At 41.0% G+C, this 16063-nt stretch overlaps 1 protein-coding gene across 2 annotated transcripts in view; it reads left to right on the forward strand.

Annotated features, from left to right (window-relative positions):
* trappc8 (trafficking protein particle complex subunit 8) overlaps nucleotides 1–15989 on the forward strand; it is a 71227-nt gene extending 55238 nt beyond the window's left edge. For both annotated transcript variants that reach the window (XM_030728326.1, XM_030728327.1), the window contains exons 20-29: nucleotides 3929–4353; nucleotides 6498–6654; nucleotides 6759–6855; nucleotides 9110–9178; nucleotides 9264–9322; nucleotides 9749–9952; nucleotides 10027–10128; nucleotides 10436–10575; nucleotides 12732–12821; nucleotides 14768–15989. In XM_030728326.1, the coding sequence (XP_030584186.1) occupies nucleotides 3929–4353; nucleotides 6498–6654; nucleotides 6759–6855; nucleotides 9110–9178; nucleotides 9264–9322; nucleotides 9749–9952; nucleotides 10027–10128; nucleotides 10436–10575; nucleotides 12732–12821; nucleotides 14768–15002 (1578 nt within the window). In that variant the 3' untranslated portion in view covers nucleotides 15003–15989. The remainder of the gene's footprint in view (nucleotides 1–3928; nucleotides 4354–6497; nucleotides 6655–6758; nucleotides 6856–9109; nucleotides 9179–9263; nucleotides 9323–9748; nucleotides 9953–10026; nucleotides 10129–10435; nucleotides 10576–12731; nucleotides 12822–14767) is intronic.
* The last annotated feature ends 74 nt before the right edge of the window (nucleotides 15990–16063 follow it).

The raw sequence follows: 16063 nt of genomic DNA on the forward strand, positions 1-16063 counted from the left end.
GTATATAGGTTACACGACAGGTTCGCATCCGAAAGATTCGGAATTTCGTGTCGTTTTTACGCAACGCATCCGGTGTGAAAGGGCCTTTACCATAACAACAGTTGACCAAAGTGCTGTACATAAATTTAGAATTTAGAATCAACTTAGGACCAAATCATTGTACATAACTTTACAATCAAGAATCAATTAAGAACCAAATTATTGTTACATGTCAAACATATAATGAGTGTTCCAGAACACCCATCCACAGACAGAGACAAGCAAGAGATAAGTGTTCCGTGGCCTTGCTGCCGTCACAGGTGCTGGTGTTTAGACCACCCATCCAAAGACAAAGACAAACAATCGACAAACATAGATAAGTGTTCTGTGGCCTTGATGCTGCCATTTAAGAGACAGGAGGGAAACAAAGCAAAATAATAGGACAGGTGAGGAAAAAATCATCTCATATTTTGCCTGATGGGGGGCACATATGAGGCTGAAAAACCTCTGTATAGTAAGCACATATAGCATATAGCATGGGAGCATTAGGGTGGGAAGGGGGCAGGGATGGAAGCCAGTGGAGTTGAGTGGGGGGGGTCGGGCTACTGTGGGACTGACTCAAACTCCCCGCTCAGCTAGACAGTTCCTGATAAGAGCTGGAATGTTCATCAGCAGCTTGGTCTAGGTCAGGGGTTTTCAAAGTATGAAAGGGTGAGCCCCCCTCCAAGGAGCACAATGCCTGCTGCGCCCCCCCCCCCCAATAATCAACCCACACACAAACAAATGCCACTACAAAACACCTTCTAATTGCTTTTTTTTTAGAACCATCTCATCTTTTAAAATGACACTTTATCTGAATGAAATTTAACGCATGAACATTTTAAAACATTTCCTCCCATTTTAATTATTTTATCAGGGCCTTTGTATGGCAAATACGCCCTTTTTTCATTTTTCTACTTATGCCAGAGCTTGTCTCCCCTGCCTTTTTCTGTACTAAAAATGTGTCCATTCTTTCTCTCACATCAGTAGACAGCAAGCAGATAGCTTCTTTTCCCGGTTTATTTTTTCCCTCGCCGCGCCTCCCCTAAAGTGCTCTGGCGCCCCCTAGGGGAGGCGCGCCTCACACTTTGAAAACCGCCGGTCTAGGTAAATCAGTTCACACAGGTCAGAAAACAGGACAGCGGAGGCATAGAGCATCTGTTTACAAAACATCCAGGAGAAGAATTAGATAATGGCAATCCAAGGCCGTCAGGGAGCCAAATTTCTGATTCTGTTTTGGTACAGGCCATACTGATTAATTTGTTGACAGCCTTTAGTCTTTCTGGCACCTCTCAGTGGCGAAAAATCAAATCCTCCGAATCTTTTTGGTTCGTTCCTTCGCTATGCTATGACTGTTGGGTTTTCTCTGTATTATTGTAGGGTCTTTACCCACAATACAAAGCGCCTTGAGGCGACAGTTTGTTGTGATTTGGCGCTATATAAATAAAATTGAATTATGCAGAAATGGATACATCTCCAAGATCTAATCCCTCCAACTCAGCTCCAAATATACTGAGTCTGAGTTTGAGTCTGTACCTTTGTGCATTCCTGTCATAAGCAGTTTTACGAAGGCCCAGACAGCTGCCCAGACTTCCCGAATTGTAACGACAAGCCAGGTATCTCCAGGTCCAATTCAAAGAAATCCTAGTGTCAGTAAGCCAAATGTGTGTGTCCTCCATCAACAGTCTAGCCAGGCACGTCATCTTCCACCCCCACAGGAATCCATAACGTAGCCAGCCGGGAATGTCAATTGGATAAGAGGGAACGGGGTTCTCCTTTCCCCTATCTTCTCATGGTGAAAATTTGATCAAAATTTGTTGAGAGACCAGCTGACCAGATCCATAATTCTAAATTCCAGTTAGGACTCTAAAAGGCTCTAAAAGCAGCAAAGCAGCGTAAAAAGGAAGGGTTGGGGAGAGAAGAAAAATGCGTCCGTCTCCACTGAGTGCTGAGAGAAGATGAGTCATTTTTGGCAACATGGAAAGTGGCATAAATTCCCTTTTTGCATCTGCACCTCTTGCAAGTGCATATGCCAAAGCATACAAAGCATGTGCATAATCACACAGTCCTGTCCCAGAAGCTACAAGTTTAACGCATTGAGATGCTTATTTATGTTGCACAGAAAGGCCGACTCGCACCTCACACAGACACCTTTGATCATGGAGCCCTGCTGAGACTTTTATTTACTTTCTATGAACTGACAGATTTCCTGCTTTGTGACGCAGTGATGCACTGTCAGCTCACTTGTGCAGGTCTTCCTCTGCATCTTCTCTCACATCTGTCCCACCAATCCACTCTTTTCCCCGCACATTGCAGGGGAGGAAAAGAGACAGTTTACCTCCGATGTCAGTGATCAGGTCCTCTGCCTCCCACCTGTTTTCCACTTTTTATTTCACTTTTGAGGGTCAGGCTAGCTTAAATGTCTCCGTAAAATGTGATGACCAATGTTTTTATCTGCTGATCACTGATCAATGTTGTCATTGATCCCTGTGTTGTCATTGGCAACACAGGGAAGTGCATGGGGATTTGTAGTATAAGTGGTGAGACCTCTATTTACCCGTGGGTCATTAATAATAGCTATATGATTTTATCTTGCAGGCCATATATAATTATACTACGGACTGGATCTGGCCTGCAGGCCTCGAGTTTGACACGTGTCCTAAGGGGTCATTCACAATTATCAATATTTTCCAAAGTGTACAAAGAGTACTCTTTTTTTCCCTCCTGCCTCCCTAAAAGTGCACAAAGAAAATGTCGACCTTTTTTCATGACATTTAATTTCACCTGGTGGTTTGGTATTTTAAAGTAATAAAAATACATCCTGATGTTGAAAAATCTTGGAAATCTTGGCATCAAATATACTATTTCCTATTAACATTGTATTGTGACTGTAAGTGACATTGTAAGCGACTTTTTTCCCAAATAGCGACATTGACAACTTTTGGAGAGAGACTGAAAACCTGAAATCCTCCGTTGTTGCAGTGTTTTGTGTATGTACAGCACTCCACTGCATCCCTTTGTATGCTTTGGCATTGCCCAGACCTTGCTTTGGCAGAGAGGGGGACCCCACCCATTCAATTTGTCTTTTAGCAACTTTTGAGACAGCTGACAGCGAATTTTCTTTCACAAAAGTTGGGAACAGTGCCAGCTGCCAATCACCAAATTGGCCAGCATAGATGAAAACACGCCAGGAATGTGAAGAATTAATGTACATACCTTCTGAATAAAATCCATCAACGTTTTCTGTGGTTTAATGCGTATGGTTTTCATTTTTGATTGAGCTTTTTGGAACAACACGTCTACTTCCTTGTTGAATTTATCTCCGGTGGCTTTGGCTGCTTTCCACATCTGCTGTGCCACGCTCGCAGCTTGTTCTTGCCTAATATTGTCAGTAGAGAATAATTTTGTGAATTGATGTTGGCCTATTTTAGAGAATTCAATGAGGCCTTTGAATTGATAAGCTAGACCAGAGGCCATATTGCTGCAGACCACAAAATAGTGCAGTGGTGGTCCGCATTGTGGTCATGCAGACTGACATTTTCTAACAATTTGAAAACTGTACATTGGGTTTTAACCCTCTCCCTCCTGGCATACGGTTTGTACACTTTGGAAAATGTTTAATTGTGAATGATTCCTAAGGGTGCTGCTTAGTCTGGTACAGTTTACCTACTAGCCATGCTAAGCCAACCTGCTATGAGCTATTCCCTGTAGCATTAATAGCTTGCTGTCTAGTAGTGCCAAAAACAGTCTGCCAGTGACCCTCTGTAGCCTTTACTTGAATATCTGTGCTTTCAGGTTAAGTTTTACTTATGTGAGGTAATGCTGCTAATGCAGCAGCATTACCTCACATGATTGCTTTCTGTTCATTAATATGTGTGTGTGTGTGTGTGTGTGTGTGTGTGTGTGTCAGGTTTTTTTTCTGCAGTTTCCCACTGCTCTGCTGTGTGGTGAGATCAGGAAAGCCTATGTTGAGTTCTGTAATGTCAGTGGTGTTGCTTTGTGTGGCCTGCGCGTGGCATCCACACACCCTGCTTTCTTCACCTTTGGCAGCCAGGCCACAACACCTCTCAGCCCGACGTCAGCTGAAAACTGCTCAGCTTATAAAACTTTGGCTACACCTCTCCAGCTGGACTCAGAGGCACCTGAGAGTTTGGTTTCAGCTGAGGATTTCAGCCAGCCATCTGGTGTGATAGAAATTCCAATAGATGGTAGCACACTGCAACCAGGGGAGTCCACTCAGCTTCCTCTCTGGCTGAGAGGACCAGACCAGGAGGGAGTCCATGAAATCAACTTTCTGTTCTACTATGAAAGCACAGAGAAAGGACTCAAGATCAGGTAAAATTTTAAAGTGAACCATTTGTATTAACTGACCTATAGGCATATACAATACCAGTCAAAAGTTTGGACACTGTCCAAACTTTTGACTGGTATATAATTTGTTGGTAAATCTCAGTATTTGTAAAAGAAACATGTCTGGAGCTTGAAAAAAAGGGCGACTGGACTTCTTTTTATTTCTTGAAGCTGTTTTACCTCTCCTCTATCCAGTCTCATCCTTTTTGAGACTGGCTAGACATGTTTCTAAGATTTATGGGCCCAAGTACAATAACCTCAGTTTTGAATTTAGAAGCAGGAAATTAGATTACTTTAAATTACTTTGTGTCTTTAAGGCAATCCTGCAGTTTAACTACTTGATATGTGTCATCTGGCTTCATGGATAGATAAAGCTGAGTATCATTTGCATAACAATGAAAATATATGCAATGCTTTCTAATATACTGCCTAAGGGAAGCATTTGATGTGTAAATAAAATTTGTCCCAGCATAGACCCCTGTGGAACTCCATAATTAACCTAAGTGTGTGAATAAGACTCCCCATTTACATGAACAAATTGGAGTCTATTAGATAAATATGATTCAACCACTGCAGTGCAGTATCTTTGTACCTATGGCATGCTCTAATCTCTAATAAAAAGTTATGGTCAAAAGTATCAAAAGCTGTACAGGACAAGCACAGAAATGAGTCCTGTCCGAAGGCATAAGAAGATCATTTGTAACCTTCACTAATGCTGTTTCTGTACTGTGATGAATTCTGAAACCTGACTGAAACGCTTCAAACAAACCATTCCTCTGCAGATGATCAGTTAGCTGTTTTACAACTACTCTTTCAAGAATTTTTGAGAGAAAAGGAAGGTTGGAGAGTGGCCGATAATCAGCTAAGACAGCTGGGTCAAGTTATTGCTTTTTAAGTTAATGTATAATTACTGCCACCTTAAAAGCCGGTGGTACATAGCCAAGTAATAAAAAACAGATTGATCATAACAGACTTCCTGAGGGTGGCCTGAGTGCCTGACGTCCTCTAGTGGGCCTTGTGCTCACTACCTGTCACCGTGGAACCCAATTGGCATTTGCAATAGAATACAAGAATTGGCAGGTCCACCATTAGCACCCTGTGCTTTTCACAGATTAACATTGTTCAGCATGACCGATTTGGTGGTGGTGAGGGGGTCAGTAATGGTCTGGAGAGGCATAGAATGAAGGCCTCCAAAGACCTCTGCAGGCTGCGCAACAGCATCCTTACAGCTTTTTTAAGTAAATGATAAATAGACTGGTCCTTACATGGTGCTTTTCAACATTACTTGAGCACTCAAAGCTCTTTAAATAATATGGTTGTTTAAAGAGCGCACGCTGCATTGCTGCAGTAATCCAGGCAAAAGGAGCCCCAACTAAGTATTGAGTGCTGTACATGCTCATACTTTTCATGTTCATACTTTTCAGTTGGCCAACATTTCTGAAAATTCTTTTTTTGTATTGGTCTTAAGTAATATTCTAATTTTCTGAGATACTGAATTTGGGGTTTTCATTAGTTGTCAGTTATAATCATCAAAATTAAAAGAAAAACATTTGAAATATATCAGTCTGTGTGCAATGAATGAATATAATATACAAGTTTCACTTTTTTAATGGAATTACTGAAATTAATCAACTTTTTCATGATATTCTAATTTTATGACCAGCATCTGTATATTCTATACCTATACCAAAAATGCATCTGTTAAAAATCTCAAATGAGTGCAACATTGGCCTAAAGATGACGGTCAGAGGTCAGGTTTCTTGAAGATCTAAAAATCTCTGAAGAATTTGAATCACAGTGACCTTAACCTCAAGGACAAATTTATGTCAAGTTTTCAGAAATTCTTGTGAATGCAATAACTGGTGAGATGTCACCAAGATTTTCAAATTGAGGCCATAGATGCAATCACTAAAAATCTCATAATACTCAGAATGTTATACTGACTGTGCATTGGTGGTTTGACTGCTGGGTAAAAATTAATGTTGGACAGTGTTGGGGAAGAAGAACAAGAAGGACTTCCTCTTCTTGTTTCTAAGCTACTGAACACAGTCGGTATCTGCAGTGTCCAACCTTAAGGCTTGTAGGCAGTCAACGTAGTCATATTAATTTTCCTCTCTCCACATGTAAAGCCACCGGGTGCTGCGCCACACAGTATTTATCTGCGCTAGTCGGTCTTTGAGTATACAGGCATCGGCCTGCCGCAGCAGTGTTCCGCCACATCACTGTCTGGATGACAAATGCAACGGTGGAACCCTTGTCTTTATTGATGTGGAGAACATCAATATGGTGACATGCACAGCATACCACACACCACTTAGAGTATGCATGTTATTGCATATTTCGAACAGCTTCACCAATATTGTTTGAACATTGCCCCTCTTGGCTCACAGAATGAAGGTGGTGTGCGAGAGTTCCACATCGTACAGGTGTCAAGTAGCAGCCAACACTGGCGCCTTCACAAGTACATCAACCCAAACAAGGATAAAGGTGAGGTCTGATACACTGGGAGGTTTGTTCTTCATTTCTTTTAATGGGCTATTTTAGTTTGTACATATACTGTTAGCATGCTTGATAAGCACAGCTGGGTTTTACAATACAATTTGCTATCATGTAGTTCAAAGACTCAACCCATAAAATTCGAAACGTACGATTTTAAATTTGTCAGATCTTCCTTTTGAGGTCATTATGTACTGTGCCCGTGAACTTGAGATTTTGTAATGAGGCTCCAGTATGAACAAATGGCAACGTTTCCACTTCACTTTATTTTGGGGAAGCAAATAATGTTGCAGATAGGCAAATTTGTTGAGTAGAGCAGTTGGTGAACTGAGATTCCACTGGTATGGGCACAAAGAACAGATTTCAGCTGAGGTGGCTTGCAATTAATGTCATCTCAGGACATTACTAGAATGGAAGTCTGCATCCCAGTCTCACAGTTTGCACAATCCCGTGAATGTCTAAAGAAATGGTGAGCCTGGTTGTACTTCTGTCCCAATGTGGCATATCCGGACATGGACAATATGGGCTCCTTGACTGAAAACTGTATTTATTCTTTGGATTGTAACTGGAGACCCAGTCATATGACCACTGATGATACTTTACACAAGTGTCAGTCAGTTTGACACACAAGTTTGAATTTTGTCACAGCTCAGCTGCAGATGCACATGTAGGTTATTTATTTTATTTTATTTTTTGGCAGTTTTAAAAAAGACATTTTTAGAACCAATCCACTCCTTGTGTTAGGTTGGTTATATTTACTTATTTGAGCTGGATTTTTAGGTTGTGCATTTTTCTAGGCATAGTACAAAAAGGAGTGCACAAACAATACCAAAGTTCCAAAAGAGTTGCATGTGCTGTTCCTTTTGATCACTTATCCTGCAAAAAAGATTGCAGTACAATGCATGCATCTTAATGTATGTATGATGAATAAATTACAATCCAATATATACTGACTTTTCTGCAAACTTTGACCCATATCTCTTGGTTTTCAACCAAGAGATTAATCTTGGTCCATGTTTTCAACCAAGAGATATGGCTCAAAGCCTCTTAGATGTTGTGAAACTTGGTTCATATAATAAGTCATTGCATATCATATTCCTGTACTCTACTGTATTAGTTTTGTAGAATTCTCATTTCAAAATAACCCTTATTTATCATACAGTAGGCTTCTGTGCAGCCTCTCAGTTCATCTTGTATGAAACAATGGTAAATGGACAGGTACTTGCCAAAAGTAATCACTCGCCCATCCAGATCATTAAATTCCTGTGTTCCAACCACTTCCATGGCCACAGGTGTGTAAAATCAATCACCTAGGCAAGTAGACTGCTTCTGCTAACATTTGTGAAAAAATTAGTAGCTCTCAGGAGCTCAATGAATTCCAGCATGGTGCTGTGATAGGATGCCACCTCTGCAACAAGTCCAGTCGTGAAGTTTCCTCGCTACTAAGTATTCCACAGTCAACTGTTAGTGTGATTATAACAAAGTGGAAGCAGTTGGGCACAACAACAGCCCAGCCACAAATTGGTAGGCCACATAAAATCCCAGGGCAGGGTCATCAGGTGATCAGGCACATAGTATGCAGAGGTTGTCAACTTTCTGCAGAGACATTCGCTGCAGTGCATAGACAGCTTCATGAAATGGGTTTCCATGGATGAGCAGCCGCAACCTTTTACACTACAAACCAGATTCACCAATTCACACACACATTCATACAGCATTTTATTCTGTGCCTTTAAACACTATGTACCTATACAAACTCAGTGTCTCAATGGATGACACTTAACTTGCATGTGCAAGCAGACTGGAGAAGACAGGATTTGAACCACTGACCTTCCAACTAGTAGCCTACAAGATATTTTATCTCCATTTAAGGCTACCCTCCCGTTCTTCTGTACCTCTCACAAATGGAAGGCTTGAAAAGTAGTTCTGTTCTGACAACCAGAGCTGAGTGCCTTAGATAACAATATAAGGATATACCCTGTGACATCACGCACATCCAGTAGAAAAACACTGTTTGAAACAGAGCATTTACAGCTGCAGCCTGAGCGTTTGACTCATATTTATCAATTATTTGTTATACATTACTGACCTTTTTAAAAATATATTTATATTCCTGACATGTTTAATGTGAGTATCCACCACTCTGTTGTTTCTGCCAACACAGAAAAGTAAATGACACATCTCCTACAGACTTCATAGATATCAGTATGGATCATGAGTTTTCTTTCTTCCTTTTTCCATCCAGACTGTAAACTTGGCAGCAGGGAAAGAGCCAAGCTGTGTTTTAGGGCCACACGATGCAAACCCCATGAAGGTACTTCGGAAGTGAAAAAACAAACCACAACAGTTGAGTCACTTTCAGTGAGCATAGATTTGACTGCTTTGTCTGTTATTTCTAGCTACCTCTGATGCTGTAGAGAAGTACACTTTTGCAGACCTGAATTTGGGAAACGAACAGGTGAATAGAAAGCACACTTCACAATTTACAATTTTCTCTTATGGAATGTATGTCCTCATGCTTTATCAAAGTTCAAAGTTATCAAAGATAATACATTGATTTTATTTTGCCTCTGTGGACTTAAAGCTAGAGGGAACCATTTAGAAAGGTTTTTAATCTCCTTGTGTGTAAAGAATTCAGCAAACAGTGATTGAGTTTTTCACTATTTTGTGGAATTAAAAACACTGATGTAGCAGCAACATTTAATTTGATATATCATCAAACAGTTGTCCATGAACATTTCAGTGAGACATGGGGCAACATTGGCTTTAGCAAAATCAGATATGCCAATGTTTAAATTTCATTAAACGGACTGGCCTGGAGTGAGAGAGAGAGAGAGAGAGAGAGAGAAAGTGATAGAGAGTGAATGCTACTGTCTTTGTCCAGATCATCAGTTCCTCCACACCATGTGGGGATTTCTTCTTCCGCTGCTGCACAAGTTTAGAGTCTCAGGAAGCATATGGGACATCATCCAAAACATCAGTTAGCAAGAGTCAAAGCTCTGTACCCACTGAGGACAGAAGTTCAGACATCACAGATATTGCCAAGAAGTGCAATGAGCTGGACCTCAACGTAATCGTCATCTGGAAGGTAACAAAGTTCAGTGATACATTGCTGAGGATGGATGGATGAAAAATACCCATTTTGAGTGTCTGTCTATATAGGCTTATGTGGTTGAGGACAACAAACAGCTTATCCTGGAGGGCCAACTCCATGTTGCACTGCAGACCATCGGCAAAGAAGCCAGTTCTTTAACTGCTAAAGAGGTACAGCAAGCACACACACACATGCTCTTATTCTCACTCAGTCTCTCTCTTTATATTTTAATCTAATCTCCAAAACATGGACCAAGGTACATTTATTTTTCTAAAATAAAACTAGCAAAAGAAACTGAAAGTTAATCCCACTAATAATGAATCTAAAATGAACAGCTTTAAACCCAATAGCTAATATAATGTTTAATATTCTCAGGAGGGTGTTACCTTTTAAAAACATTTTATATAATGCTGGCCATCAAAAAGAGATTTGTTGGGACAAGTGCTCTGTAAAATTTTGTGTGTGTTGTGTCTTCAGGATGCTCAGGAGATGGTGCTGCTCAAGTTTAAATCAGAACTGCCTCCTCCAGTCATTCTTCCTTCTGCAGAGCTTTCTCAGCTCATTAAAACTAATCTGCACTACCCTGAAACCTGCACACACCCATTTGTCCAGGAAAGGTGAGGCTTCTGTCAAAGTCCTGCTTGTTTTTCTAACACAATGTTTGGGTCAAGTGATTAAAAAAGGCCAAAAACAGATGCATTCAGGTGGGGGTGAGGCAGAGTATGGGCAAAGCTTCATGTATTGATCTCAATTCAATGTAAATAAATTTAATTTAATTTATATAGGACCAAATCACAGTAACAGTCACCTTAAGGTACTTCATAATATCAAAAAACAAAACAAACAAACAAAAAAAACAACAATCAGACAACCCCGGATGAGCAAGTACTTGGCGACAGTCGAAAGGAAAAACGTCCTTTTAACAGGAAAAAAATCTCTGGCAAAATCAGGCTCAGGGAGGAGCAGTCATCTGCTGTGACCACTTGGGGGGTGAGTAGAGGAAGATAAGACAAAAGACATGCTGTGGATAAGAGACAGGGATTAACACTAATGATTAAATGCAGAGTGATGTATTAAATACAAAGAGAGTAATAAGAGGTGACAAACACTCAGTGCATCTTGGGAAGCCCCCAGCAGCCCCTAGGCTTATTGCAGCATTAAGGGAGACTTCAAGGTCACCTTATCCAGCCCCAGCCATAAGCTTTATCAAAAAGGAAAGTTTTAAGTTTAATCTCAAAAATAGAGAGTGTCTGTCTCCTAAATTCAAACTGGGAGCTGGTTCCACAGAAGAGGGGACTGAAAGCTGAAGGCTCTGCCTCCCATTCTACTCTTAAGTATGCTAGGAACCACAAGTAAGCCAGCAGTCTGAGAGTGAAGTGCTCTATTGGGGTGGTATGGTACTATAAGGTCTTTAAGTTAAAATGGGGCCTGATTATTCAAGACCTTTTATTTGAGGAGAAGGATTATAAATTCAATTCTGGATTTAACATGTGGACCAGTAAAGAGAAGCCAAATGGGACAAAGATGCTCTCTTTCGATATTCTGGATCAGCTGAAGGCTTTTCAGGGAGCTTTTAGGAAGGGATGAATTATAGTAGTCCAGCCTAGAAGTAATAAATGCATGAATTAGCTTTTCAGCATCACTCTGAGACAGGATGTTTCTAATTTTAGAAATATTGTTCAAAAGCAAAAAAGCATATATATAATATAATACATATAATATAAAAGCATATAATACATATATTTGTCTATACATACATTTAAATGTTATTTGTTAGGATTTATATGTTTAGTATTGCTCTAAAACAGGGCTCTTCAACTCCAGGCCTCGAGAGCCCCTGTCCTGCAGGTTTTAGATGTGTCCCTGATCCAACACACCTGAATCAAATGGCTGAATTACCTCCTCAGTATGCAGTCAAGTTCTCCAGAGTCCTGCTAATGACTTCTATATTTGACTCAGGTGTGTTGAAGCAGAGACACATCTAAAAGGTGCAGGACAGGGGCTCTCGAGGCCTGGAGTTGAAGAGCCCTGCTCTAAAATGTTGAAAATAAAAAAGAGAAAGTCTTGAAAGATGAAACTTAAACATAAGCTTAGGTTTATTGCTGTTTTGATTAGTTCTCACTTGTACTGTAACTGCTGCAAGGAGGCCCTTAAATAACTCAAATGAACAGCTTATCCAACTAGTGTCAATTCAGTTCAGTTTATAAAGTGCCAGTTAACAATAACGGTAATCTCATAGCACTTTAGTTTTAACAAGAAGTGATCTCCAGCAGAGCCAGGATCGGTAGTTGTTTGCTGCAACTTGCTGGTGAGTGAGGCAAAAAGAAAACAAAACACCAATACAGGAGAAAGAAGACTAAAAAGGTGCAGTGATGGCATATTCAAGTAAACACATGGAGAGTGAAAAGAGAACGGTGGAAATCCCCCCTGCAGCCTGGGTCTATAGTAACATAAGTAAGAGAAAACTCCCTTTTAACAGGAAGAAACCTCCAGCAGAAGCAGGCTCAGGGAGTCATCTGTTGTGAACGGTTGGGGCTGGGGAGAGGGAGACAGGACAAAAGACACGCTTAACATTTCCACAAAGTAATTTTTCAGTATTACTTTGAGACTATATTAGGATGTTACCATTTTTGACAATATTTTATAGTATTATATTTCTCACGTACATCCTCTGCTTTCTGGACTGTTTCATTGTTTCTTTAAAATGTTTCCGAATCAGCAAATATATTTCAGGATCTTTGTTATTGAAGCTGCTTTTCTCTCTTGTCCTTAGTCTCTGTTTAGTGCCAGTTACTCTGACTCTGTCCAACTGTTCCTTGGCTCAGGTAGATGTCATCATTGACTTAAGACACAAAAGTGCCAGGTAAGTTAAATAAGTGTATTATGTGTCAATCCCTAACATGGTTACGTTGTAAGAAAAATTGAGCGAAAGGTGTTGTGGAAAGTGAATTTCACTTAAATAAGATTTTGTCATTGCATGTGTGTACAGGAGGAAGGCTTAGAGATACAGACATACAATGTCACGTCTCAATTTTTAAATGTAAAAAGTGGCTTTTGAGTGTTGAAGCCATGAAGTGAGAGCACACCAGAAGCACATGGAAATAGTGGTCTGTTTAGCAGCAACCAAGATGGACATGTGTAGGTCATTGCTTAAGTCACAGTTTTACGTTTTCATACCCACACCTCCGCCTTTTTGGATCTGTAATTGAGATAAATAAGTCCTTCTAGAGTCAAAGAGGACAGTGGAGAGATTATGCAGCTGTGTTGCTAGGCTAATTACTTTGCCTTTTCAGTATTAAAATACAGTTAATACGTACAGTGGCAACAATGGGCCAGACACCCCATACTCCCGCAGAGTATGGGGTGTAAGAATTTCAGTCCTTGTACAACCGCAGTGAGAGCTTGGTCCGTATAGCCGGTAATAAGTCGGATTCCTTTCCTGTGGGTGTTGGACTCCGTCAGGGCTGCCCTTTGTCACCGATTCTGTTCATAATTTTTATGGACAGAATTTCTAGGCGTAGCCAGGTGGTGGAAGGCTTCTTCCTTGGTGGCCTCAGAGTCTCATCTCTGCTTTTTGCAGATGATGCGGTTCTGTTGGCTTCATCAGGGGGGGGCCTCCAGCTCGCAGTGGAACGGTTCGCAGCCGAGTGTGAAGCGGCTGGCATGAGAATCAGCACCTCTAAGTCTGAGGCCATGGTCCTCAGCCGGAAAAGAGTGGAGTGCCATCTCCGGCTCAGGAACGAGTTCTTGCCTCAAGTGGAGGAGTTCAAGTATCTCGGGGTCTTGTTCACGAGTGATGGGAGAAGGGAACGGGAGATCGACAGGCGGATCGGGGCTGCTTCTGCAGTGATGCGGACGCTGCACCGGTCCGTCGTGGTGAAGAGGGAGCTTAGCGTAAAAGCAAAGCTCTCGATTTACCGGTCGATCTACGTTCCTACCCTCACCTATGGTCACGAGCTTTGGGTAGTGACCGAAAGAATAAGATCGCAAATACAAGCGGCAGAAATGAGTTTCCTTTGAAGGGTGGCTGGCCTCTCCCTCAGAGATAGGGTGAGGAGTGCGGCCATCCGGGAGGGGCTCAGAGTAGAGCCGCTGCTCCTCCACATCGAAAGGAGCCAGTTGAGGTGGCTCAGGCATCTGATTAGGATGCCTCCTGGGTGAGGTGTTCCGGGCATGTCCCACCGGGAAGAGGCCCCGTGGTAGACCCAGGACACGCTGGAGAGATTATGTATCTTGGCTGGCCTGGGAACGCCTTGGGGTCCCTCCGGATGAGCTGGAGGAGGTGGCTGGGGAGAGGGAAGCCTGGGCTTCTCTGCTTAGGCTTCTGCCCCTGCGACCCGGCCCCGGATAAGCGGAAGAAAATGGATGGATGGATGGATGGACGTACAGTGGCTTGAGAAAGAAGTCATTCTTCATATCACTTTCTGCAAACTTTTATAATTTGTTTATTTTTAAGTAAATAAAATTGACCTCACAAATGTACTTCTTCTGGAAGAATGGTCAAAAATTCTCATAAACAAACACACACACCTTGTGGAAAGCCTTCACAGAAGAGTTAAATCTGTTACAGCTGCAAAGGGTCGCCAACGTCATATTAAACCTTATGGATTAAGAATGTGATGTCACTCAAGTTCATATTTGTGTCAAGGCAGACAAGCAAATACTTTTAACAGTGTATTTGGCACTGTGAATGCTTTTTTTCTGATATTATCTAGTGATAAGGTGTTATCAGTCCTTGGAGGCATTTATTTTCAAAACTAACAAAGTGAACATATTTTCTAAACAGTTGTTCTATAATGTCTCTTTCAGCCCAGAATCTCTGGAGGTCCACAGCTCATTTGCTTGGGTGGGTCAAACCCAGTACAAGCTGCAGCTAAAGCCCAAGGAGGTACTGTGTCTAACACTGCAAGCCTGTTTCCTTCAGGCGGGAGTCTACAATCTCAGCACTCCACAAGTCTTTGCCAAGCCAGCTGAGCAAAGCACCATGTGTGAGACAAGTCAGCAGACAGCTAGTCCTGCTCTTATAATCATCAACAATGCCTGAAAGGAACTCAATGGCCTTCAGACACAAATATCTAGGCTTAACAGAGTCCACATGAACATACTTGTGCTTCTGATCAAGTGGACAGCAGGAAACAGATATTTTTTTAGTTCAATAAAAAAGATGAACAGAAATTGCAGATGAAATGTTCAGTTTGTGGACTTTTATGTTATCAACCAACAAATAAACTGTATATTTCCACATTACTTTTTTGAACTAGGCCCTCCAATCAACTGCTTATGCAGCCTTCATTATATCTACTGTTTAACTTACTGTTTTCCCATATGTCACCAGCATCTCATTTGGTATGCAACAAAAAGCCATTACAAAGTCATGTGGGGGACACATGCTGGCACTGGACCTGATCTATAATCGTCGAGCAAAGTCAGAGACAAACTGCTGCACTTATTTTCAAGAAGTGTGTCCACAATTAGATATCACTACTGGCAGTTTCTATATCATTGGTTCAGTTCAGCTGGACGTACCTTTACTTCCCGACTCTATAGACTGTTGCTGTCTACTTCAACAACTCCAGTCTGCAAATTACTGAACTCTGAAGGACCCTTGATATTAAATAGAGCATTAGTTTTGTCAATTATTGCAATACTGTAACAAGAGCTGTTTACATCCTGAATTGTACACCTTTTTATTAAGTACCATTTCCTTATGCATGCATTTGATTTTGTTTCTAGACCAGTGAGTCAAACTGTGTGTTTAACTTCAATATATTGTGACTTAGCTCTTGTATGCACTTGACTTGAGATCTTTTCTGGAAATTATGTATTATATTTATATATAACAAATTGGATGTAAATAGAAAATAAAAAATCTAACTAATGATATGTCATTGCTTCTGTATATTTTCTTCTGGGAATTTTGGACTGCAGCAATCTATATTACAGAATTAAATATTCACATGTGGTGGGTATTTTGTACAAAATGCAAATGTACTGTTACAGTTTAACTACAAAAATAAAAATGTAATATCCATGCATTTATCTAATTCTTTAAACAGTTCTCTTTCATGGGAATTCATTTCTCCGATTTTATTTGTCTTGTTGAAA

The sequence above is a fragment of the Archocentrus centrarchus genome, chromosome 4, assembly GCF_007364275.1.
Source record: "Archocentrus centrarchus isolate MPI-CPG fArcCen1 chromosome 4, fArcCen1, whole genome shotgun sequence".
Classification (NCBI taxonomy): Eukaryota; Metazoa; Chordata; class Actinopteri; order Cichliformes; family Cichlidae; genus Archocentrus; species Archocentrus centrarchus.